Source organism: Syngnathus acus, chromosome 9, assembly GCF_901709675.1.
Source record: "Syngnathus acus chromosome 9, fSynAcu1.2, whole genome shotgun sequence".
Lineage (NCBI taxonomy): Eukaryota > Metazoa > Chordata > Actinopteri > Syngnathiformes > Syngnathidae > Syngnathus > Syngnathus acus.
In genome coordinates this window covers 2,095,741-2,118,730 of record NC_051094.1, presented here as the reverse complement: position 1 = coordinate 2,118,730, position 22,990 = coordinate 2,095,741, and the positions used below count along the sequence as shown (strand labels likewise).

At 41.1% G+C, this 22,990-nt stretch overlaps 3 protein-coding genes across 4 annotated transcripts; 2 read left to right on the top strand and 1 right to left on the bottom strand.

Moving 5' to 3' along the window:
• The first annotated feature begins 371 nt into the window (after positions 1–371).
• nol6 (nucleolar protein 6 (RNA-associated)) lies at positions 372–8,115 on the top strand. Its single transcript, XM_037258633.1, has 26 exons — positions 372–529; positions 812–1,018; positions 1,094–1,210; positions 1,318–1,497; positions 1,575–1,743; positions 1,832–1,966; positions 2,065–2,228; positions 2,410–2,530; positions 2,618–2,676; positions 2,781–2,882; positions 2,956–3,071; positions 3,146–3,323; positions 3,521–3,643; positions 3,744–3,892; positions 3,972–4,047; positions 4,164–4,304; positions 4,378–4,495; positions 4,594–4,748; positions 4,823–4,986; positions 5,079–5,231; positions 5,314–5,411; positions 5,546–5,670; positions 7,066–7,155; positions 7,236–7,436; positions 7,613–7,714; positions 7,833–8,115. Exons 1-26 carry the CDS (start codon positions 494–496, stop codon positions 7,980–7,982), a joined length of 3,429 nt encoding a protein of 1,142 aa, XP_037114528.1. The 5' UTR covers positions 372–493; the 3' UTR covers positions 7,983–8,115.
• A 372-nt stretch (positions 8,116–8,487) lies between these two features.
• On the top strand, positions 8,488–15,537 carry aqp3a (aquaporin 3a). Its single transcript, XM_037258637.1, has 8 exons — positions 8,488–8,643; positions 10,608–10,681; positions 11,351–11,503; positions 13,275–13,401; positions 13,476–13,613; positions 14,240–14,355; positions 14,444–14,661; positions 14,730–15,537. Exons 3-8 carry the CDS (start codon positions 11,396–11,398, stop codon positions 14,932–14,934), a joined length of 912 nt encoding a protein of 303 aa, XP_037114532.1. The 5' UTR covers positions 8,488–8,643; positions 10,608–10,681; positions 11,351–11,395; the 3' UTR covers positions 14,935–15,537.
• A 2,320-nt stretch (positions 15,538–17,857) lies between these two features.
• LOC119126994 lies at positions 17,858–21,601 on the bottom strand. 2 transcript variants are annotated; one of them, XM_037258635.1, is made up of 6 exons: positions 21,448–21,601; positions 20,376–20,776; positions 19,665–19,812; positions 19,380–19,502; positions 18,383–18,473; positions 17,858–18,305 (listed from the first exon to the last, which is right to left on the bottom strand). In XM_037258635.1, exons 1-6 carry the CDS (start codon positions 21,497–21,499, stop codon positions 18,107–18,109), a joined length of 1,014 nt encoding a protein of 337 aa, XP_037114530.1. In that variant the 5' UTR covers positions 21,500–21,601; the 3' UTR covers positions 17,858–18,106. The 2 variants fall into 2 exon arrangements, with proteins under 2 accessions (XP_037114530.1, XP_037114531.1); XM_037258636.1 differs by having other exon boundaries at positions 19,665–19,809.
• Between the last annotated feature and the right edge of the window lie 1,389 nt (positions 21,602–22,990).

The following is a 22,990-nucleotide window of genomic DNA, read 5'->3' as shown; positions in this document are numbered from 1 at the left end:
GATAAAAGAAAATCATAAATTATATACTTATCATTTGAGAATGGGGAAATAGTTTTTTGTGGTGGGGCACAGAAAAAAAAACGAAATAAAAGATTTTTAAAAATTAAATGCAGCATATGGCTGTAATTATATTAATTATTTGAAGTATTCCGCTATGAATATGACTCAACTGACTTCGTGTGATTATGATTAGATTGAACGTTACGAATAAAATTATAACTTTAATTGTGTTTTTTGTGTACCTTTATCATATCTTTTGCAATATTTTGGTGTGACGTTTCAACCTAGCTTGATAAAGCCACCCGGAAGCATATCAGCGCCGGACCAATCACGATTCACATTTACCCACGATGAACCAATCGCATAATGTTTTGCCAGTTAGCACGTTTGAATGACCCGTGCACATGTGAGACAACGCTACAGTGTCTATTGCGGTGTCGCTAAAACCTGAAGAAATTAAAAATTTAACCTCACTTTCTCGGGTGGATTAGACATGAAGAAGAAGCGGGTAAATGCTGCGTCAGTCAAGGTAAGCCTACATTTCATTTTGATTCCTAAATGTCAATATCAGCCCCTCGACACCTCGAATTGTATTTGGGATATGGAGACATGCAGCCCTGCAAACTTAAAAAGGTTAAAAAGTATGCAGTAGTCACACGTCTAGCTGACTTCAAATTGTCTTATTGTATCTCTCCTCAGCGTACAATGTAAGAACAGTAAATAGCCTCAAACACCTTGTTTGGACTACTTGAATAATTCAGGTTTAAATATGTCTTCAAAATGTGTGAAACTTTGTTGTTTGTGTCACTAGATGATTCCAACAGAATTGACCAATAACGTGAAGGAGAAAGAGGAAAATGAACCGCCTAGTAAAGTGAAAAAGAGCAACTCTGGGGAGCTGGCATACCGCCCGGTGAAGATGTCCAGAAGTGACCTGTACAGACCCCCAACAGTGGAGGAGCTCAACCAGCTGAAAGAGGCAGAAAGTTTATTTCACTGCAGCTTGCTCAAAATGCAGGTAAGACTTCAATCTCAACAACTTGAATGTGGTGAGAAAGACCTCCACTAAATGTTCTTTTCCACCCGATCACAGATGGAGGAGCTGCTGAAAGAAGTATCCCTCAGTGAACGCAGGAAACTACAAATCAATGCTTTTATTGAGACGGTCACCAAACTCCTGAGGAGCGTACCACTCTCACCTGAGGTGGAGGTGCGTAGTATTTTTCCTACTGTGGTTCTGTGCATAAGGTATAAGATTGCAAAATTCCAGGAATTTTCAAAGTTGGAAACTTCACAAGGGAATTCTTTTGGTCACAGATACACGACCTGTCATGGTTGTCCAATGATGTGAAGGTTCCTATCCTCCTGTTACCAAAAACACAAAAGGGCAAATTCCACATGGCGCCTCCCGCTTCTATTGATCTGATTGGAAGTTACCCGTTGGGAACCTGCACCAAGCCACGCGTCATAGTAGACCTGACTGTCACAATGCCCGCTGTAAGTCCCGCTTTTCTGAGTAGAACAGTACAGCCAGTTTGAAATGTCTGAGTATGGGTCTGATGAATTTCTTATAGGATATCCTCCACCCTAAAGACTTCTTAAACCAGAGGTATCCCAGGAAAAGAGCCATCTACCTGGCAGGTCTGGCTCAGTATCTGTCAACCTCCTCCGACATCGGATCCATGTCGTACTCTTGCCTTCATGGTAATCGGCTTCGACCAGTTCTGCTGCTGAAACCTCCAGGTGAGCTATTAAAAGTCAAAACTATTCTCAGCACATCATATTATCCACTGTACAGGAAGTACAACCTTTATTTTGTGATATGTTTTAGGTAAAGAGTCATCCACCATGACAGTCCGCCTTCATGCTTGTCCACCTCCTGGATTCTTCAAACCCAGACGCTTCCACCCTCAAATGAATAACATCAGGACAGGCTGGTACACAGGGGCAAATAACACGCAGTCCGGTGAGATGAATGACTTTATACAGGATGTCGTTGTCACAGCCAGAGAAAGATCCAAAATAACTTTTGTCTCCTTTTATTTATTTTTTAATTCCCTGCAGAGGCCAGTGAGCCTCCAACTCCACATTACAATAGCTCCCTTCTTGGTGATCTGCTGGTCAGGCCTCACCTCCAGTTCCTGTCTGCTGTGAGCGCTCAATGCTCCGCTTTTCCTAACGGGGTGGCTTTGCTCAAAGTCTGGCTACGTCAGCGAGAGCTGGACCAGGTGTGTTTCCTCCTCCGCACATCAGGCTGTATGTACGGTATTGTATTTGTCAGCGTTCCAGGGTGTACCCGCCTCTCGGGCATGTCAGAGCGAAAAGTTCCATCTAAACCTCACCCGACTGATGATTCAAAATGTAAATAGATGGCTTGAAATATGTGCTAATCTTTTGCCTCCATTTAAGGGCACCGGGTGCTTCAACGGCTTTCTGGCCTCCATGCTCATGGCGTACCTTCTGACCACGCACAGAATCAGCAACACCATGACTGCCTATCAGCTGCTGCGAAACACTTTGAACTTTCTGGGTACGTCGATGAAAAACTTTTGAACGCAAAGTTGCAATCCGAACTTCATTTTAAATCTGCTTCAATTTCTTTTCGCATAACTCCCAGCAAACACAGACCTGACAATGAATGGAATCACTCTGGCCAAAGATCCCGACTCGACAGCAGTGAGTGAACCTAAAAATACGTGAAACCTTCACAACGCTCCCATTTGTGTGTTTTCTCTTCAGACTTATGAAAAATGTCCTTTTGTCATCGCTTTGTCCCACAGCCTTCAATGGCAGACTTTCACGATGCATTCCAGGTCGTGTTCATCGATCCGTCCGGACATCTCAACATGTGTGCCGATATGACGGCTTGCACTTACAAGCAGGTACACCTTGGATTCTCGAAAGAATCTCTGCTCAACGCGTCTATGTTTTAACCACTTGGAACAAATCCCCCAGGTGCAGCAGGAGGCGTCCATGTCACTGCAGTTCTGGGACGACCCCACTGTGGATGGTTTCCACAGCCTCCTCATGACCCCCAAGCCTATGACAAGGACCAGTGACCACATCTTCCAGTATGGCTTTTGAAATACCAGTTGATCGTCTCTATTTGAGCCTCCTGTGTTGATGCTTTTCATACCTTTCCTAGATTGTGTGACCTTGTCAAGCTGCAGTTCAGCTGTAAGAAGCTGAACTTCCTCAGTGAGCTGATGGACCATAGCGGAAACTACGTGCACACGGCGCTTCCGTTTATACTGTCGTTGCTTCAGAAAGGACTCGGCCAAAGGATCAGCCTTCTCACCCACTCACTTTCCCCGGAACCTGAGGTGAGTCATTATCCAGGCATGCTGGCTTCGTTTCGAAATCAGCAGATAATTGTTTTTATTAAGGAGAGTAACAATCGAAATAATCGGGAACATCATCTTTTACACAATCAGTGTGGTTGGGAGTTTTCCGATTGTGCAGAAAATAGATGGGTGAATAATAAATTGTTCATATGTAATTGTTCATATTCTTGTGCTAGTGGTCGCTGGATAGCGAACCCCCAAAGTACAAGGCCCAGCCGCCTCTCAGCTTTGGTTTGGTGTTGCGGCCTGAGCTGGCCACGTCTGTCTTGGAACGAGGACCTCCAGCAGACAGCCCGAAGGTGACTTTGCCCTCTTCAATAAGACATTAGGCAGATATTGAAGACACACTCCTAATAATAATAACATTTGGTGAAATAAAAACAAAACTTCTTCTGTCAGGCTGCCGAGTTCCGACAGCTTTGGGGCGCTCGCTCGGAGCTCCGTCGTTTTCAAGACGGCGGCATCACTGAGGCTGTCCTGTGGGAAGGAGAAAGCATGTGCCAGAAACGGCTGGTACCGCAACAGATCATCACACACCTACTACAACTGTACGTACTTGTATTTTTCCCAAAGCATGACTTTGCGTCAGATCGTTTGAAATTGTACTGCATTCCATTTTCCAAACAGCCATGCAGACATCCCCGAGTCTTGCGTGCAACACGTCGGGGCAAAGATTGATGACGTTATCAAAATGGGAAGAAAGGTAAAAAAAAAAAATCACATTCACCAGTTTATTTTCACCATTAAATTTGATAAATATGCTAATAAATATGACATTCTGAAAGGACAATTGGAATTTTTTTCCCCACTTACCTTTAGGTGCCGAGTACTGGAGAGGAGGAAAGTTTGCGTGTGGTTCAGTCATATGATGACCTGAGCAGAAAACTATGGAAGCTAGAGGGTCTTCCACTGTCCATTACGTCGGTGCAAGGTGCCCATCCATCACTCAGATACACACAGGTGAGCTTGTTTTAAGTGGACGATCGTTTCTAGTCTGGTTTTCCATCTTAAAATCCCAACCTGTGCTCTCCAGGTTTTTCCTCCTCTGCCACTGAAATTCGACTACTCCTTCTTTGACAAAGGAAAGCCTTTCCAAATTCTGATACCCAAGGAGGGTAAACCTTGCCCGGCTTATGTGGACCCCATCACAGGTTAGTATGGAATCCAACCATATTCGGGTTATAAGTGACATTTGCTGCCGCTTACCGGTACGTCAGCAATGTCCGATCGATGCTTTGGTATCCCGCAGTGATCTGTCACATGGAGGGCAGCGGAAAGTGGCCTCACGATCGCCTCGCCATCCGCCACATCCGAGCTGCTTTCCACATCCGCCTGGGAGAGTTACTCAATATGCAGCATGATTACACGTGTATACCCTGTGCCACACACTTGGACGTCTGGAAGGTACTTTGGATTTGTTAAGAACAGGCATCTCGTTTTTTCTTTTAATAATAAACATATTTTTTTGTCTTTCCCAGGACGGCTTCGTGTTTCGCATCCAAGTGGCGTATCACCGAGAGCCCCAAGTGCTGAGGGAGCGAGTGAGTCCCGAGGGACTGCTGATGACCCGGGACAACGAGGAGGCTCAGAGCTTGGAGATGAGGACTCTACACAAGCCTCTTCTAACCAGCACACTGCACGGGTAAAACACAGTTTCCCACTTCAATATATGCTCGGGTACATTTTAGGCCTTCAGGCGGTTGAGAAGACGAACGTTTACATTTTCTTTGTCAGTCTCCAGCAGCAACACCCGTGTTTCGGCGCCGTTTGTCGCCTGGCCAAACGTTGGCTCGGGGCCCAGCTCTTCAGTGACGATATCACAGAGGACGCGGCGGACCTTCTGGTGGCTTACCTCTTCCTGCAGCCCGCGCCGTTCACCCCTCCCGGGTAAGACGCCATGAGCCTTGTTTGTGTTTGTTTTTTTTTCCTTGCTATGTCGGTCATGTGACCATGTTTTGCCTGTCCTCAGTTCTCCTCAGGTGGGCTTCCTCCGCTTCCTTCATCTGCTCTCCTCCTTCGACTGGAGGAACAACCCGCTGGTCGTCAACCTCAACAAGCAGCTCACAGGCAGGCACTCTCACACATAGCCGTGCAAAAACAAACAGTTGCTGACCTCTTTCTATTTACACATCTGACATACTTTAACATCCCGCTCGCTCGTCGCTACGTTGTGATTGTTGTGCGCCTCTCCTCACGTGTAGCGGCCGACTACACAGAGATCAAGAATGACTTCATGGCCTCCAGGGAATCCCTACCAGTCATGTTTATAGCAACGCCTAAAGACAAAAATGTTTCGATGTGGACCAAGCGAGCCCCCACTGTCCAGGTCAGTGGACCGACAAATACAAATGGAACCAACGCTTTATCCATTTGCATCATTTATTAAAAGAAGCATCAATGTATCCACATTATAAAATCAATATTTTCACACTATAAAATGATTTAGACAATGTTTACAGGTTTATAGCACCAATATCAAACAGTCAATTGAATACATAAGTTAAAGTTAGCTTGAGATGTTATTTTTTTTCAAGGTTAGATTGTATCATAAACATCGATGTAAGAAAGAATTGCACGTTCTTGGCGGGGAACAATCGCACAGCTTCCCGATCCTGGAGCCTCTCCTCAGTGCACACTGTTCTCCTGGATCACACTAAAAAAAAAAACAATACAATAAGGTATTGTGTTACAACTATTCTCAAACAGGCTTCGTCGTATCACATACCATGGGCAGGTGGCCGTGTTTTTTCCTCAAAGCTGAAAGTTGATTTTTCTGAAGTCTATCCAACACTTCATGCAAATCATTGATCTGGAAACAGAAGCATGAATGATCATTTTCAAATACTAATCAACGGCAAACATTTTGTGCAGGATTCGAGCGCTTAAAGTTTGTGCTCACCAACTGCTTTTCGTTGCCATCCGTGTTCATAAAATATCGTAAATGGCTAGCTTGGTATTCCTCCGTGCGGATCTCATCCTGGGCGTAAAAGCTTTTGGTGATGCACACCAATGTGCAGAGAAAGTACACACAGCAGCTTGTCATGATGCGTCGCTGACCCAGATAAACTTGCCGTGCTCCACCTCACTCTTCCCCCACAACATTACAAGGAGCCTCCAAGTAGCCTCCCCTTATAAGGGAGCCGGAGGGCAGGAACTTTGGTCACGTTTCTGTCTGAGGTGCCGTTTTGGGGGTTGTCAGCATTAAATTTCACCAATTCACAACTTTGAAAAAAAAAAAGACCAATTCAATAAAAAAAAAAATACAAATGAACTCAATAGTGGCAAATTGTTTTAGCAGAGGTGGTCAGCATCGTGAGAAGGGAAACAAAAATTCTTAGGCCATTATTTTTTTTATTATTTAAGGCTGAAGAAATGCTGAACTTAAATGAATAGATGAACAATTCCCCCTAACAGTCGAGTTTTCTTTATTTTAATATCGTCCCATAAAAGTTTGATCAATTTGAATGACGTAAGGAGCTTTTGACTTGACACTGTGCTCTATTGTCAGTTTTGCCCCAAGCACATATTAAGTCATCTCTTGAAACGCTTACGCGTTTCCTTTCACGCCGACAAGTTGAAACAAATTAGGCACCTGTTTGTCAGAGTTCATTTCATATTGTAGGAGTCATTTGTGTGTCTCAACTTAAATATGCAGATGTAAATACATTACAACTGCCATCCATCCATCCCTCAAAACTATTTTGTATGTTTGTTTCCTCAGATTCTGCAGCGGGTGGTGATGCTGGCTGCTGAGAGTCTCAAAGTTCTCGAACACCAGCTTATGGATGGCAGTCAGATCCAAGATGTTAGGGTTAGTTGAGGTCCAGGGGGGGGGACCACATAAGACTCATTGAAGAGATCCCGTTTGAATCCATGCCTTTCCATCCCCAGGTGGTCATGCGTCCTCCTCTGGAAGCTTACGACGTATTGATCCACCTGAACCTCAAGCATATTCCGCTACTCGGCCAAGCCGTGGACCCTCCCACCGTCAACTTCAGCAGGGGGACGGTCCCCGGCTACGTATCCACCTCAGGGGGGAGGGTGCCCGTCACGGACTACAACCCCGTCGCGCTCTACCTGGCAGCGCTACGGGTGAGAGTCGTCTTAAATTATTATGGAAATAATTACGAGGCCACATTGGGCTCTCTTGATACATTTTCTGCACGTTAACCACATAATATTTAAACCATGATCACATTTCTCATTTCAATTTAATTGATCAGAAAGGTATAATGACTGAAATTTGGACTTTGGGTTTCCATGTTTAGGATGCATTCGGAGACCTGGCTCTTTTCTTTTGTGACCCCTATGGAGGATCTTTGATCGCCGTTTTATGGAAGCCAAAGGCCTTCGCCCCTCTGCCCTTCAAGGTAAAACAGATGAAGGCGGAAATTTGCACTTAAGCCCAGAATGATTCGTACCCAGCCCCAGTTTGGAATTGGTGTATGAATGAAATACTCAAATGTTTCTTCTGTCTTCTTCCTGTAGACGTCCCAGATCTCTGCTAGGAGTGTGGTGGTAACCGGCGAAGAAGCAAAGACGATTCCAAATGTGGAAGCTATACTGGAGGACTTCAGCATCATTGGAAAGGATTTGGTCAGATCTGTAGAGGCCAGGACTGAAAGGTGGTCATTTTAGGCTGATATATGTTTTCACAATTTTCTATACATTTGCTTAGGAAAACACACCGAAGCAGAATTTTATTTCTAGTGTTTTGAGGGATAAAAAATATAATCATGTTGAAGCACGTCTAATAAATATAAGGACTTTATTTCCGTTTGTTTCTACTCTTCTTATCTTCACCACCAGTTATTCTTGACTTGTTTCCACAAGTATTTAGTCGGAAACATATTGTGGTTGTGATATTTCTCAACTCTGGAATATCAGCAATGTGATGCAACATCTTTTGTATCAAATGGAGAGATGTCATCAATTTTGGAGCTCAAAAGTCACAGTGGGTCATTCAACCATCCTTCCGCGTGGGTTCAGTTCTCACTCAGCTTACCTGTGACCCAAATGAGGACAAGTGGGATAGAAAATGAATGAATGAATGAATCCAAGTTTTGGAAGAGATGATTTTCTCCAGCTGGTTGGCACAGCGTTGAACATTTTGGTGTCCAATTTCACCTGAAGGTTTTTCCATGCTGGTGAAAGGGCAACTCAATTTTAGATGCTGAGGGTTCACATTAACAGCTATGAATATCAAGTGAAAGATCATGACCCGGATCTGCAGTTTTATTGCTACTCTAAAAACGCCTCCGTGTTCTCTCTATTCTGTGGTTGTCAGATCTTCAAAAGGGTAAGTAGTTTGATTTTATTTCCCCCCACACTTGGAAAACATTTGAAAATATTGGCTGTCGATTCACTTCACTCACATGCAACAAATTTATTAACCGCACTAGATGTTCCTTGACATTTCAAATACTGAATTAAAACCAATGCTTTGGCGTATTTCTGACATGACAGGCAGACAGATTGGCGGCTCGATTGCGCAACAGCACGAAAAGCAGCATTTCTCGTCATGCTGACACATTGGGATGTCATAAGGTGCGAAAACATCAACAGCTGTTCAAGGCCAAAATGTGTTTTGACTCAAGCAGCCCTGCTTAATTATAGGGAAAGTGGCGCATCATGTAAACATCAACAATGTTATAAAATTGTGCGGCGATAGTTGAATTACACGTTTCTTGTTTTTATCTTCGGCAACAATGCAGAATGAGTTTGTATTCATGCGAAAAAAACTTCCTGGAGTGAGCGTTAAAACTCGTTTTATACCGGGAAGCAGATGACGTGTCATGGGAATGAGAAGAAGCCATTAATTGTGGTCATTGCTGTCTGCTGATGCCATTAGTCACGAAAAGTTACGTTCCCTTAATACGCACTTTGTTGCCATTAAAAATGTGTTGCACAATCTGTCTACCTTTCCCCAAGCAGTGTGCCAATTTGACTTTTTATGACAATGGAAAACATCTTGTAACCTCTACACCGATAAACACATCTGGTTGACACATGCTTCATACGATGCTCATCAAACATTTGAAACTGTTTTCAGAGCAAAACAAGCAACACCTAAGCAGACATTGTTCTGTATTTCCCTGCTTTTCATAGTTGTGGTTGGGGAGTATTGTTTTCACTTCAACATTCTCTTGCACTGGTTGAGCCTTTTTTTTTCACTGTAAAAGAACATCTGGTTTTCCTGCTTATAATACATTTGAAATTAAAAGTTGAGTATTTGTTGAAATCAGCATTAAATATGCTCCACGTTCAGTCCAAATTACCTGGGGGGAAAAATGATGCAACCAAAACATGAGGAATTAATATACAACGATTCCTTGTACCCGTCCTCCATTATTTGCTTACGAAAATAATTTATAAATAAAGGTAGAATAACAGATTTCTTCCAGTACTATAGCACCCCCAAGCAAAGTTTTAATTTACGTGAAACATGGTGGAAAACATCCAGTGTGACAAAAAACTTATAGTTTGACTTTGAATTACACATTTCAGAATTTTTCTCAATATGTTATTCTATAACCATTTGATTTATTGTTTCGTATTTGGTGATAAAGTCGGACAATATCTCACATTTCACATTTCAATTTTATGTTTTGGACTATTTGTTAATCATACTGATTAAAATGAACCAAAAATGATTCCCCTGTTACGACAGTACCGAATAAATATCGTAAAATGTATTAGGTAGACTCCATTTAACTTAAATTATAAAGTAACAGTACTTTAAGTACATCTTCTGGCTACACTACACCATGTCTCGAATGTACACTACCGTTCAAAAGTTTGGGGTCACAAAATTGTTTGGGTGACCCCAAACTTTTGAACGGTAGTGTATATATTTATTTAGATAATTATTTATAGATTATATATATAATCTTCTGTGTAAAAAATCTTATAATATATATGTATACTTATATTCATAGATTATATATAATCTTATACAAATATAAGATATAATTTATAATATTTAATTCATAATATTTTATTATAATAATATTTACACTACTGTTCAAAAGTTTGGGGTCACCCAAACAATTTTGTGACCCCAAACTTTTGAACGGTAGTGTACCTGACAAGTCAAGTCAAGTCAAGTCAAGTCAAGTTTATTTGTATAGGCCTAAATCACAAGCAGTCTCAAAGGGCTTCACATAGACAAAACCTGACCTGATTACTTAATAAACGTAAGGCCAGGTTTCACACCTGCGCAGAACTTCCTCAATTTATGCGTTTCTCATTGTTTTATTTTAGACAGGGAGAGAATGTTCTACTACCACTGTTAGTTCATCTTAATCAGCCAGACGCAAGCAAAATTCCGGACGCAGGTAAACCTGAACTGAGATGATTCATGCATTTACCTGCTGGGCTTGCTGGTGGTGATGCACGACACTGCATTTTTTTTATATGACGCAAACAGCTCTGTTCAAAACTCCAATTTAATCCTCTCCTAATCCACCTTGATTATGGGTTGGGCCATTAAATAGCCACAGCCAGTTGATTTAGACCTGAACAACACTGGACTTGTAATGTCTGGCATGTTCTCACAGCTCCATTGAAACCAGAGATGGAAGAAGAATAAAGTTTCAGAAGGGAAACAGGTCAGACCAAGTCTCCAGAATAATGCGTGTAAAGTGGCACATGTAGTACTTGGCCACAACATTAGGTACACCTGTCAATCTAACCAAAAGTATTTTCATTCATTCAATTTTTTGCCAGCGTGACATTTTTTTGAACAGTACATCGCTTCCTCTGTCTAACTAATAATTACTGTCGTGCGCCATCAGAAAAGGAATACAGCACATATGTATGTAACAAATCAATCTGTCAGCTGTAGGAAAGGCCCGTCAGTGAAAGCACGTTCTGCAAACCTGTCTGTGAATCATAGTGACGCGCCACTTGTAGGCGTGTGTGGCAGAGGGTGGGACTGCCCTCAGGATTGGCAGAGGCCCAGTCCAAAAATTCTGCTCTTTATAACACCAGTCTGATCCTTCCAGCTTCACATCTGCTCGGCGAAACTCGCTGATCGCTTTCCGCTGGCCATGGGTAGACAAAAGATCTATTTGGAAAAATTGTCCAAGACCTTCCAGATCCGCAACCTACTGCTTCGCCAGGCTTTGGCAGAATGTCTGGGCACCCTCATCCTTGTGGTAAGGACTTATAGATGGATCATTTTTTTATTCTGAGATTGGAATTTAAGTTGTCACTTTGAAAATAGTCACTCTTCATTTAGAAGTAGGATTAAGTCTTAAGGTGATTTCAATTGAGGATGTGTTTTGTATCAGTGTGGTCAAGACTGTTATGAATGTTTAACTTTTGCTCCTTCTCCTTTCAAGAGTCATTTTTTACACTTTCTATCATGCTTGAGTGTAATCAGTTAAGCGCCACATGCCGATGGTGTTTCTTTTAATCAATTTTCTGTGACAATATTTGTTGAGTCAACTCCAAGTTATGTATAGACCACAACAAAGCAAGCATTCTTTGAATTGTTGCAATGTAAATGTTAGCTTTGCGTGTACTCTTGACCTGAGGGGATCAACAATGCACAGCAAACTTAAAACCAGGATCCAAAAAAAAGATAAGGCAAGAATGAATAAACACAATACAATGTTAGGTATGGTAGACATAATGGAAGCGCAAGGTGTGGAGGCAGAACAATCGTATGCATAATATAATTTGACTTCCGATGATGAAACTTGAGTTTCTGCTGGTGACAAAGCAAACGAGTACGTCGGGGACAAGCGAGGGTGTGGAAGATGTTTGTAGGTGTGAGCGCACTATTTATTTGCAGAACCTTTCCAAAGCCAGTTTTTCCAAACATGTCTCAGAATAAAATGAATTGAAACGAACACTGGCTGTATCAATAGATGTAAAAATGATAGAGTAAAGCATAGACATGTTTCAATTTTAACTTGCTGACCTAAAGAAACAAAAAAAGACCAGATGTTTGTTTTGGTACACTGTGTGTTGGTTTTAATAAGCGTGTTCAGAGCGCTGTCCTTAGCCGCACCGTTCCACAACTTGCTGAATCAGTCACTTTTTGGTTGGTTGCTCTGAGCGGACACCACATTTTGAAAACAAAACAAAACAAAAAAAAGCATTACTCACACAGTGGAATAATATAAAACTCTCAAACTTATCAAAACATCCCAAATCTTTTAAGAATCTCTTAAAAAAAAAAAAAGCAACAGACAAAAAAGTCAGCATTTTTGCTGGATTTTAATGAGCATTACCCTCTGGGTGTTTAGATGATAAAATCCAGATGCTTTGAATCTGGATGCTTCGCTTCCTGTCGTCTTATTGGAAAATTAAGAGCTTTAAAGCCGCACATTACCTTAACCTACCAATAAAAAAAAAAAACGCTCACAGTAAGCAATGTTTGCTGTAAGCTTTAATGTTTTCCTCATGTGGAGTAAATCACTAGTTTGGAGAAAATGATCTGCTCGAGACACACATTCATGAAATTTTTGGGTGACTTGATGATATGGACACAAAAGAGCTTCTATAAAATTCTGAGCTGACTCTTTTGAATGGGCTTTTGTTGCTCCAGTGATAATGATCATTCTACCTTGGCTTGAACTTGACTGGCTAACAAATCACATCATTACAACACTTAAATTACCGGAACATACATTAGAACCTCTGAAGGTCATTCGGGAATGTTGATTGACCTCCTGATTATTTTAATGTTGAATGAATTGTGGAGAGCTCAGTGTCGTCAGTGGCGGAGCTAGATGGGTGTGGGGGGGTACGGGGGCACTGCCTCCCCCCTCATGAAAATACTTGGACCCTTCCCAGGTGTCAGAGCAGATAATGACTTTTGGGTATTTTTAAAATTTTCAGGAATTTTCTTTCCACAACGTGAAAAATGTTTTGTTTGGTTTTGATGTGTTTAATCGATCGCATCATCTTGTTTTGCAGATGTTTGGCTGCGGTGCCGTGGCCCAGTTGGTGTTGAGTAGTGGTTCTCATGGTCTGTTCTTGACGGTTAACTTTGCCTTCGGCTTTGCGGCCACCTTGGGAATCCTAGTCTGCGGCCAAATATCAGGTGCGTAATTCACTTTTCACTTCGTCAAGTGTTACATGTTGCAACGCTGTTCACTGTCTATGTACTCATCACAGGAGGACATCTGAACCCCGCGGTGACCTTTGCCCTCTGCCTACTTGGGAGAGAACGCTGGAGAAAGTTTCCAATGTACTTCCTTTTTCAGACAATTGGCGGTTTCTTTGGTGCAGCCATCATTTTTGGAATGTACTATGGTAAGAAGGAATCTCAATTTGCTTTTCGGTAGAATATTTGAAAGGGAATATTTGAATATCAAGTTAGCATATACATTTATGTTTCTTTTTTTCCCCATATTTCAACACCATTAATTGACACAATTAATTGATATACTTAATAGCCACAAGGGGGCGCTGTATCGAGAAAAGCGTGCTATTTGCGTTCCTTATTGTTTAACATGTGAACTCTATTTTGTGAGCTAAAAGAGTTTTTGTTGTTGTGGTGTTGTTTTAACATGTAAAGATATGCGGACAACATTAAATGTCTGTTAACGGAGTTGAGTCATGATTGAACACGAAAGAAATAACGCTAACTTTAAATTGGGTGTGGGCAAATTTTTGATTGGGTCTGGCACATTGTAGTATTTGCAATTGCACATCTTTTTACTACTCTGCAAGCTATAACAAATACGCACTCAAACGAAATGGCAAAATCCTCAAATAAAAATGATTCAATAGATAAAAATCTTCCATCCCCAGCCAATATGCTCCAGGCTTGGAAGAGTTTTGTTTTGCTATTCCAAGCTCACAAAAAAAAAAATGACACGGCACTCTGAACCACAACAATGCTAACTTGGATAAACAATGGTGTTATTTTCTTTCAGATGCCCTGTGGGACCGTCCTGGTGCGTTCAATGTCACTGGCCCAAATGCCACAGCTGGAATCTTTGCCACCTATCCCGGAAAACATCTCACCCTTGTCAACGGCTTCTTTGATCAGGCAAGATTTTGAGCAACGGCTGACAAAAAAAAACTAAAAATCATCATCATTCCTTGACCTCCCAATTTTTATTTTTGGCTTTGTGTAGATTATTGGCACGGCAGCACTGATTGTTTGCATCCTGGCTATTGTGGATCCCTACAATAATCCCATCCCACAAGGACTGGAGGCCTTCACTGTGGGCTTTGTGGTTCTGGTCATTGGCCTGTCTATGGGATTCAACTCTGGCTACGCCGTCAATCCCGCCAGAGACCTCGGACCTCGTCTTTTTACCGCAATGGCCGGCTGGGGTGTCGAAGTCTTCACGTAAGCGCCGTGCATTTTCCTTTTCATGATGAACTTTTGTTGACGATATTCCCCATAATGCTTTTCAGTGTCAGAAACGGTTGGTTCCTGGTGCCCGTTTTTGCCCCCTTTCTGGGCACCATCATCGGCGTGATCATCTACCAAATGATGGTTGGCTTCCACGAGGAGGGAGAAGTACGCGACAGGAGGAACGCAGAGACCGAGGAGAACCTGCGACTCACCGACGTCGCCGCCAACGACAAATCGACAGAGGCCACCAAGCAAGTGCATTGAGCAGCTTTTGCGTATTTTGTTGAATTTTTTTTCCGACCATGGTTAAACTGCCAGATTGGCGGGATGTTGAAATGAAGCTAATTTCCGTTCTTTGTGTTTGTTAGATTGCGTCACGTTTGTAGTGGAAAGACTGTAAACATAACACAAAAAAATTTTTTTTAAGAAGAGATGACATTGTGTTCCCCAGTCTTCAAGTTAAACAGTGTTTTATATTTTGTACCGATGTAGTTTTAAAAACCGTTTCATGAAGAGATTTATATCTTAAATGTCCAAATAAGCACTTAGGTGGGTGTGGCTCCAAGTTAATATCAATGTCAGTCCGGACAATTTCAATATTTAAATTCAAATTTAAATTTTCTTTTTTTTTATATTTTACTGTGTGGAAACAGTTCTATCACAATCAGTTCTACCATGTTTTTTTGTTTTGTTTTATTTTTCTTATTTCACAATTCACCCCGTTACGAATTACCCAATGTTTGCTGATTCACAGCTGCACCTTTTGTGACTCGTGTTTTGGTGCTGGACTGGAATTTGAGCCTTTTTGTATGTAGGTTGGTGGGTGAAGCTTTTGTATCAATACAATAAAGGTTTTTATCCTTTGCATGTGGTTGATGATGCTTTCTCAAGCTAATGTAGTCGTCAATACCCAGATGTTTAAAAATCCTGGAAACTTTGGTGACAATACGAACAAATGTATCATTTGTCTTTTGTTGGACCTCTGAGAAGTTTTTTTTTTTCTGCGGAATCAAGTTAGAGCGGCCACAGTTGCTACACGCTCAGAATCAAACATCAAATTTGGTGACTGCATCATACACAGCTGTATCTCATACAACATTGACATTTTGGCTCTATTTCTTCTATGACGAAAATTCAAATATGGGGCTTGACTTTTCGAATGCTCATTTCCTTTGACCACATTTGCCATTTTTTTCATTTCTTATTTGTTGCAGTCAAAAGTCCACAATATTTTCTTTTTTTCGGCTTAACTCGAGTCCGGTTTTGCCACAGCGGTGACTCACTGTGTTCATCTCCCTTTGCTCTGCATCCTCTCTAACTCCAGCCGTCTGCCCATCTTCCTTAATCACATCCATAAATTTTTATTTTACGACCTGGCGGGTCCATTTCCAGCATCATACTACCAATATTTTTGGATATATTCTGCATGTGTCCTAGCCATCTTAATGGTTTGTTGTTTTCTTGGAAAACAAGTAGTAAACAATCCTGCTACTATTACGTATTTTAAACAATATTTAGAAATTATTATGAATTTTTTATTATATATTATATGAGTTTATTATTATGAGTTACATTTTGCTGCATGTTTTCCACAAGTGCTTGTTCTGTGTTTTGTATTTCATGCTTGGGGGGGCAAAATGTCCTGAGTCTACATTCATGAGGTTTAAGTTCTAGGCCGAGATGTCGCAGAAAGGAGGAAATGTAGGTCTGCTCCAAAAAAGCCCATTCATCCTTACTTTCAAACACAGAATGCTTTCATCCTTTGAATAATTCCCTCAATATGGCATCGTACATACCAAGTTTATTTCATTTGACAACATTTGTCATGGAGCATGGCTTTAAAGGCTGTATTACAACCCTCTGGGCCAGGTTGTACATACCAAAGTCTCAGCCCAAACATTTGCACCTGGCTGGATTTCAATATGTGTAAGGAAAAAAAAAAAAAAAACCCAAATAAATGTATGAGCACCTCATATTCTATACAGTAAAAGCTACAAAACAAACTGACAAATAACCCGTTTTCAAATCAGACGAGTAAAAACTGGTCAAATATAAAAAAAAAAAAGATATTAAAAGTGAAGACAATTTGCAATTCTAGTAATGACACGAATTTGATGCACAATTTGTCTTCGCGGGCCACATAAAATAATGTGACGGGCCATATCTGGACCCCGGGCCTTGAGTTTGACACCTGTGCCTTATATGTAGGGCACTTCAAATGACCCACAATGCACTTGTAGTGACCATGGACGTTCATTCAAAAGTTTATTATAGCAGGAACAAAATAGTCGAGATCTTAATGCGCCGCTTAGTCATGACACGCATCTGATTTGTGGGGGAATATAAAGTGAATATTTGGACATAGCCGTGGGAAATAGGCAGTGCAAATAATTCTTGCAAAAAAAATGCATTTAGACTTCTGACGTCATGACAAGAAGATCCTTCAGGAGACTGAACGCACGTCAATTTAAACGGACAGCTGAGCAGGACACCATTTAGGTAACAAACTTTTTGAGATCTTTTAAGGCAATGAAAGTAAACCACTTGGACATGATCTCACTTGATCCATTCAGTAAATGCGGTTCGGATGATTGAATGAAGAAATGACGCTAAGCATAAGAACAACTTGTTTTTCCCAAACATGCAGAAGTGGTTTGCGTCGGCGTGGCATGCGGTGGTGCAGTTTGCAATTTATTCAATTCGGCTCCCTGTCATTAGTTTAAAGACTGCATGCACTATTTGTATCCTAACGCCAAGAAATAATATTAAAAGTAAGCCCTCAAGGTTGATTTGAACAAATGAGCAAAAAGCAATGCGGCTTTGGCACATCTGCTGATTGTTGTTGAAATGCAAGTGATTTAACACTCCCAGCAGCACTCCAACCCCCAAAAGTGAAGGGAAAAATAAGACCTGCTGTGAATTTTCCATGCTACAGGCTGATGTTGTGCTCTTCAGATATTTCATGCTATTCCTTTACTAACTGGAGCAGGCATGGGTAAACATTTATGGCTTTGTGTGCTTTGTCTTCCACATACACACGCACACACAATATTTGGCCATTCATCTTCTGTATGTGCAAACCGATCTTTAATAAATGTACAAAAAATAATGGTTTTAAGAGATTCAGATAATGTTATATTTTCTTGACTTTTATTTTTGAGCCCAAAAAAATCCTTAACTAAACATGTTAAAGCTGAACTAACAGAAACTCCTTTCTTTATTTAGGCTATACTTTAGAATTCCTTTTCTACACAATTGACATGAAATCTTAGAGCTGTACAAACTTCATTTGCATAACAAACGTGTTTACAGATTGTAAAAAAGTGCAGTAAAAATGCATAAAAAAAAAAGATAAAAAATGTTAATGCTGAACTACAATTTGCCCAAAATGACATTTCCACGGCCTCTGTTGCCAGTTCACTGTGATGACTGCATTTCAGGCTTCATACAATGGAGTGACCGTGCCATCTTTCCACTCAATCAGGATTTCTCCTCTCTGCATAGTAGGGGAGGAGAGCGGGTGGCGCATGGCGTGCTCTGTTAACGGGGCTCTCTCGCAGGGCACGGGGGACCCCGGAATGCCCGCCTCCGGTCTTGGAGCGTACGACTTCAAAACACACACCACCTTCTTCCTTCTGGTTCACTCAGACAAAACATTTGAGACAGTGTGACGCGATTGACCTCAAGTTTACGTTGGTGTGTTTACACTCACCTATTGGAATAAACGTTGAAAATAAGAATGACAGTTCCAAGCACGAGAGCCAAAGAGCTTAAAACCAACATGGTTATTTTCCAGCTCATGCCTGTAAAGGTACATAAGCAACACATCATTACTTTGATACAACTACTCATTAAGTCGTTTAAACATTTCCACATGTTTTGTGGGCTTCCACGAGGTGCAGTATATTTACACCGGTGGTTCTTGGGGCCTTTACACCAAGAACCATCTAAATTTAGTACCACCGTCAAGACCAACATTAAAGTACAGTGGTGTAGTAGGGAAAAGGGCTCATGAAAACAAGGCAGGGGTTTTATTCTTAAAATGTAAATGTAATATTACCCAAAAATGTTCTTTGTAATACGTTCTGTGCAGACTAACAGTGTTTTGTTTGTGGAATATGACTTAAACTGGCAAAATCCACTTGTTTTTATCCATCTGGGGCGGCCATTTTGCCACATGCTGTCGACGACATTACAATTGCTAGGTCTCAGGTCACAACCAATCACGACTCACCAGTTTTCTGAAGCTTAGCAGTGATTGATTGTGACCTGGCAACTGTGATGTCATTTTCAGTCGACAACAAGTGGCAAAATGGCCGCCCCCTGAAATGGATAAAAATGGTGCTTAACTCCACAAACACAATATTAATCAAGAGCTGTACAACAAATTATTTCAGTATTTGTACATAGAAGTAGAAAATGAAGTTTAAAATTCAGATACATTAATGTTACTGCGTCTTTTCTAAACTTCTTTGTACTATAAATAAATGAATCCTATTAGTAATGGCTTGCTTCACTGTAGCGATGGAAGCAAATAAATATACAATTAATATCATCCCAGTCCGGTCTAAACATTCCCTCTTATTGTTATACTATAGCCCCATCTAGTGGTAGGAAAGAAACATTTAGTTTAGTAGGCAAATTGCAATTAATCTTTGCTCTCTTCAGACTGCACAAGGTGGTATCAACTGAAATGTTTATTACTGTACCATAGTCCATAGTGAAGAAAACCATGGTAGGATCCTCAGGGGATTTTGTGCTTTGGGAAAAAACATCTGATACGTCTTTTACTGAAATATTTTCTGTGACTCCATCATTAAATGTAGCTTCATCTGTTAGGAAGAAGAGAAATACATCAGATTAAACTGGACATAGATTTGGATAAAATGACGACATTCTCCGCTTAAGGGAGTGTAAAGCTAATGTGTAGATTCAAGTGAAACCACAACATGCATCTTGGATTACAAATCCACTGTTTGTACAACAATTCTTACATGCTTGTCTGTCCATATCAGACAGGATTGGTTCCATTGATTTCAATGGAGGGTGGTGGTGTGGTTGGTGGTTTTGGTGCTGATAGTGTTTGGTGTCCCTCCCATCACACAGTGTCTGGTTGTCCAGCGTCTTCCACCTGCTGCCCTGCTTGTGAATCCAAATAGATTAAAGATTAAAAGATTAAAGTCCCAATGATTGTCACACACACACCTGGGTGTGGTGAAATTTGTCCTCTGCATTTAACCCATCCCCGTGTGATTTGAATCCATCCCCTGGGGGAGAGGGGAGCAGTGAGCAGCAGCGGTGCCGCGCTCGGGAATCAGTTGGTGATCTAACCCCCCAATTCCAACCCTTAATGCTGAGTGCCAAGCAGGGAGGCAATGGGTCCCATTTTTATAGTCTTTGGTATGACCCGGCCGGGGTTTGAACCCACAACCTTCCAGTCTCAGGGCGGACACTCTACCACTAGGCCACTGAGCTGGTATATATATATAATAGAATGGCACAAACATAGTTTTTACCTTTGAAAAAAAAAATCCTCACGCTTGTCTCTATCTCAGGGGCGGCCATTTTGTCTCGTTTTGATATTCGCTGTCGCCTGATCTCATGTGATGTCATTTTCAGTCGACAGCAAGTGACTGTACAAGACAAAATGGCCGCCCTCTGAGAACATACATAAATAATTGATAAAGAATCGAGTAAATCCTTACCTGTTTATGTTCCTGTGATAGGAAGACCAATGTGGAATCTTGTGTCGCACTGAGGTGCAGCCCCTTACCGAGCAAAGTCAGGTGGCCTTTTTTGGAACAGGACCATTGTTGGCTACCTGCGTCGCTATCCACCTCTGACGCGGCTGTGAACTGGCCCCGGGTCTTTCCGTTTTGAAGGTGGCAGGGTTGCAGGTGGACACCCTCAAACTGCTCCCGGGGAGCAGTCAGACACTCGCCGGTGTACTGGTTGCTAAGGGCCTGGCTCTCAGGCAGCCACAGCCATTCTTGGAAGGCTGAATGTGGGTCGCATTGTCCCAGCGAGACCCTCCCTCCAGGGAAACTGTCCTCCACTTGAAGGCATGTGCCCAGCAGCTTGTTTCGGATGTTTAAGCCCGATACATCTGTACAGGGGGAAGGAGAAAAATAATAGTCTTTTAGAATCATTTCTAAAATAGCCAGTCAGGGATGTTAAACCTGTTTTCATTGTCCCCCCTCGTAGTTTACAGTATTACTTCTTCGCCATCTGTTGGATTTTTGGTCTTGTTAGGTTTAATTCATTGATGATAGATTTTCGTCTGCTTTTTTGATGTCCTGTTTTGTTGCCAATCCATGAATGCACCTCGTGCACTCACAAAAAGTGGAAGCGAAAGAATGCTTTTGAGTCAATTGCAAATCCTTGAAATAGGTAACTCTCCGCTTTTATTCCAAAATATAATTAGGATCACCAAGCACTACTACTTTGGTGTGAATGCTTGTCTCTCTGCATTTACACAATAAATATTTTGATGCATTAAAATGCATGGCTGTCTGCATTTACAGTTGTTAAAATTTAATGAGTTAGAATCAAAGTGCAAATAAGTAAACATTTGAACAAACCGTACCAATGTTTGCTGAGCCATCAAGAAAACTTTTTGTTTGTGATATTAAGCTGTGGAACATACACAAATAACTTTGTGGAGCACTGATACTATAAGCAAAAGTTGGTAAGAGTAGCAAGACACTTAAAAAAGAAAAGAAAAGAAAAATAAACTGTCACCAGTTGAAGAAACAAACAGTTCTTAACATGTCTCACCAGTGAAAATGAAGAGCGGAAGGAGGTAAACAGACTTCAGAGTTCTCCCCATGGCTGCAAACACTTCAGTGGGCCGGTTAGACAGAACAAGTGCAAGTAGCTGGAAGTGGACTTCATGCTGCCTCTCTCCGCTCTTGCATGAATTACTGCAGTGAGTGGATGAATGGAAGCAGGGGTGAGGTGGGGTAGGGTGGCATTCCTTTCCTAAACTCCTAGGGACCGCCGTCACTCCTCATATCACTTTCCATTTAAGAAGCACAAACAAACGTGTTGGCAATTGCTGGTTTATTAATGCATCAAAATGTACATATTTTTTTTAAACCAATCAATGGAAATTTGAACAATCGCAGATTCTTCACCCCTGTTGTTTGCATGCTTCCGTAATTCCTTCCTCTAAGCATAAAAGTTGTTTTTACTTTTCTTCCGAATCAATGGAAATTTGAACAATCGCAGATTCTTCACCCCTGTTGTTTGCATGCTTCCATAATTCCTTCCTCTAAGCATAAAAGTTGTTTTTACTTTTCTTCCCACCGCTGTCGGCGATCTAATCCATGCAAATGAGCAACAGTTGCAAATAGTTTTAAAGGGCATAAATCTGTTAATGGAAGAAAACATTGTTCCAAGTTGAATAGGATTGCCCACTCATTATGCTGAGAAATGGGACAGTGCTGGAGGCCAGTGTGGTCACGTGATGTTTTTCCTCTATTGTGATGCTTGGCAAACAACCCACAAAATAAATCTTTCTTCGTTATGTTAGCTGCAATTTTGAATCATTGAGTAATTCCGTTTTTCTTTTTTTTACTAGATAAATGATTTCATGGGAAAAGCATTGAATAAAACTAAACAGGCCACCATTGTGGAATTTTACCAGAATTTCTAGTACTACTTTGAAACCTTAACCCTAGTTTGAAACCCTAGTTTGAAACCCTGACCCTTAGATGCATAAATGGGTAAAAAATGAGCCGATGAGGTTGATTTTTAAAAAAAAATATCTTCATAATAAAAATGTAAACTTTTCATATTCCAGGTCTTCCTCAAAAAACATGTTTTGCACACAATGGATGTTCACAATGTTCACATTATTCTATAATTGTCTTTTCCAAAGAAAATAAAAGTTCAAAATAAAGATATTTCAAACATTAAATCATTGTTGTTGCTATAATACCTAAATATCATAGAAAGGAATTACAAATATGACATTGAAAACACATTGATTCTAATATGGAAGAGTGTCAGTTACACTCACTTGTGGGGAGAAAGCTTTTGGTCTGATCAAGCTACATTCCAATGAAAAGGAAAAGACCGAAAAGCAAGTCTCAGATTCATGCCTAGTCATTAAACTACCGTAATTTTCGGACTATAAGTCGCGGTTTTTTTTCATAGTTTGGGTGGGGGGGCGACTTATACTCAGGAGCGATTTATATACATATATATGGGTTTTTTTCACTTTTTTGGGCATTTTATGGCTGGTGCGACTTATACTCCGGTGCGACTTATAGTCCGAAAATTACGGTAAGTGCTGCCTCGCATTTTCGTAAACATA

Coding starts and splice junctions, on each gene's coding strand:
- nol6 (XM_037258633.1), top strand. CDS start 494: ATGAAGAAGAAGCGGGTAAATGCTGCGTCAGTCAAG. Junction 3,893..3,971: donor ATCACACACCTACTACAACT/GTACGTACTTGT, acceptor TTTTCCAAACAG/CCATGCAGACATCCCCGAGT. Junction 4,048..4,163: donor TTATCAAAATGGGAAGAAAG/GTAAAAAAAAAA, acceptor ACTTACCTTTAG/GTGCCGAGTACTGGAGAGGA.
- aqp3a (XM_037258637.1), top strand. CDS start 11,396: ATGGGTAGACAAAAGATCTATTTGGAAAAATTGTCCAAGACCTTCCAG. Junction 11,504..13,274: donor TGGGCACCCTCATCCTTGTG/GTAAGGACTTAT, acceptor CTTGTTTTGCAG/ATGTTTGGCTGCGGTGCCGT. Junction 14,662..14,729: donor TGGGGTGTCGAAGTCTTCAC/GTAAGCGCCGTG, acceptor AATGCTTTTCAG/TGTCAGAAACGGTTGGTTCC.
- LOC119126994 (XM_037258635.1), bottom strand. CDS start 21,499: ATGGGGAGAACTCTGAAGTCTGTTTACCTCCTTCCGCTCTTCATTTTC. Junction 20,777..21,447: donor TCCGCTCTTCATTTTCACTG/GTGAGACATGTT, acceptor CCCCCTGTACAG/ATGTATCGGGCTTAAACATC. Junction 18,306..18,382: donor TTCAACGTTTATTCCAATAG/GTGAGTGTAAAC, acceptor TGAGTGAACCAG/AAGGAAGAAGGTGGTGTGTG.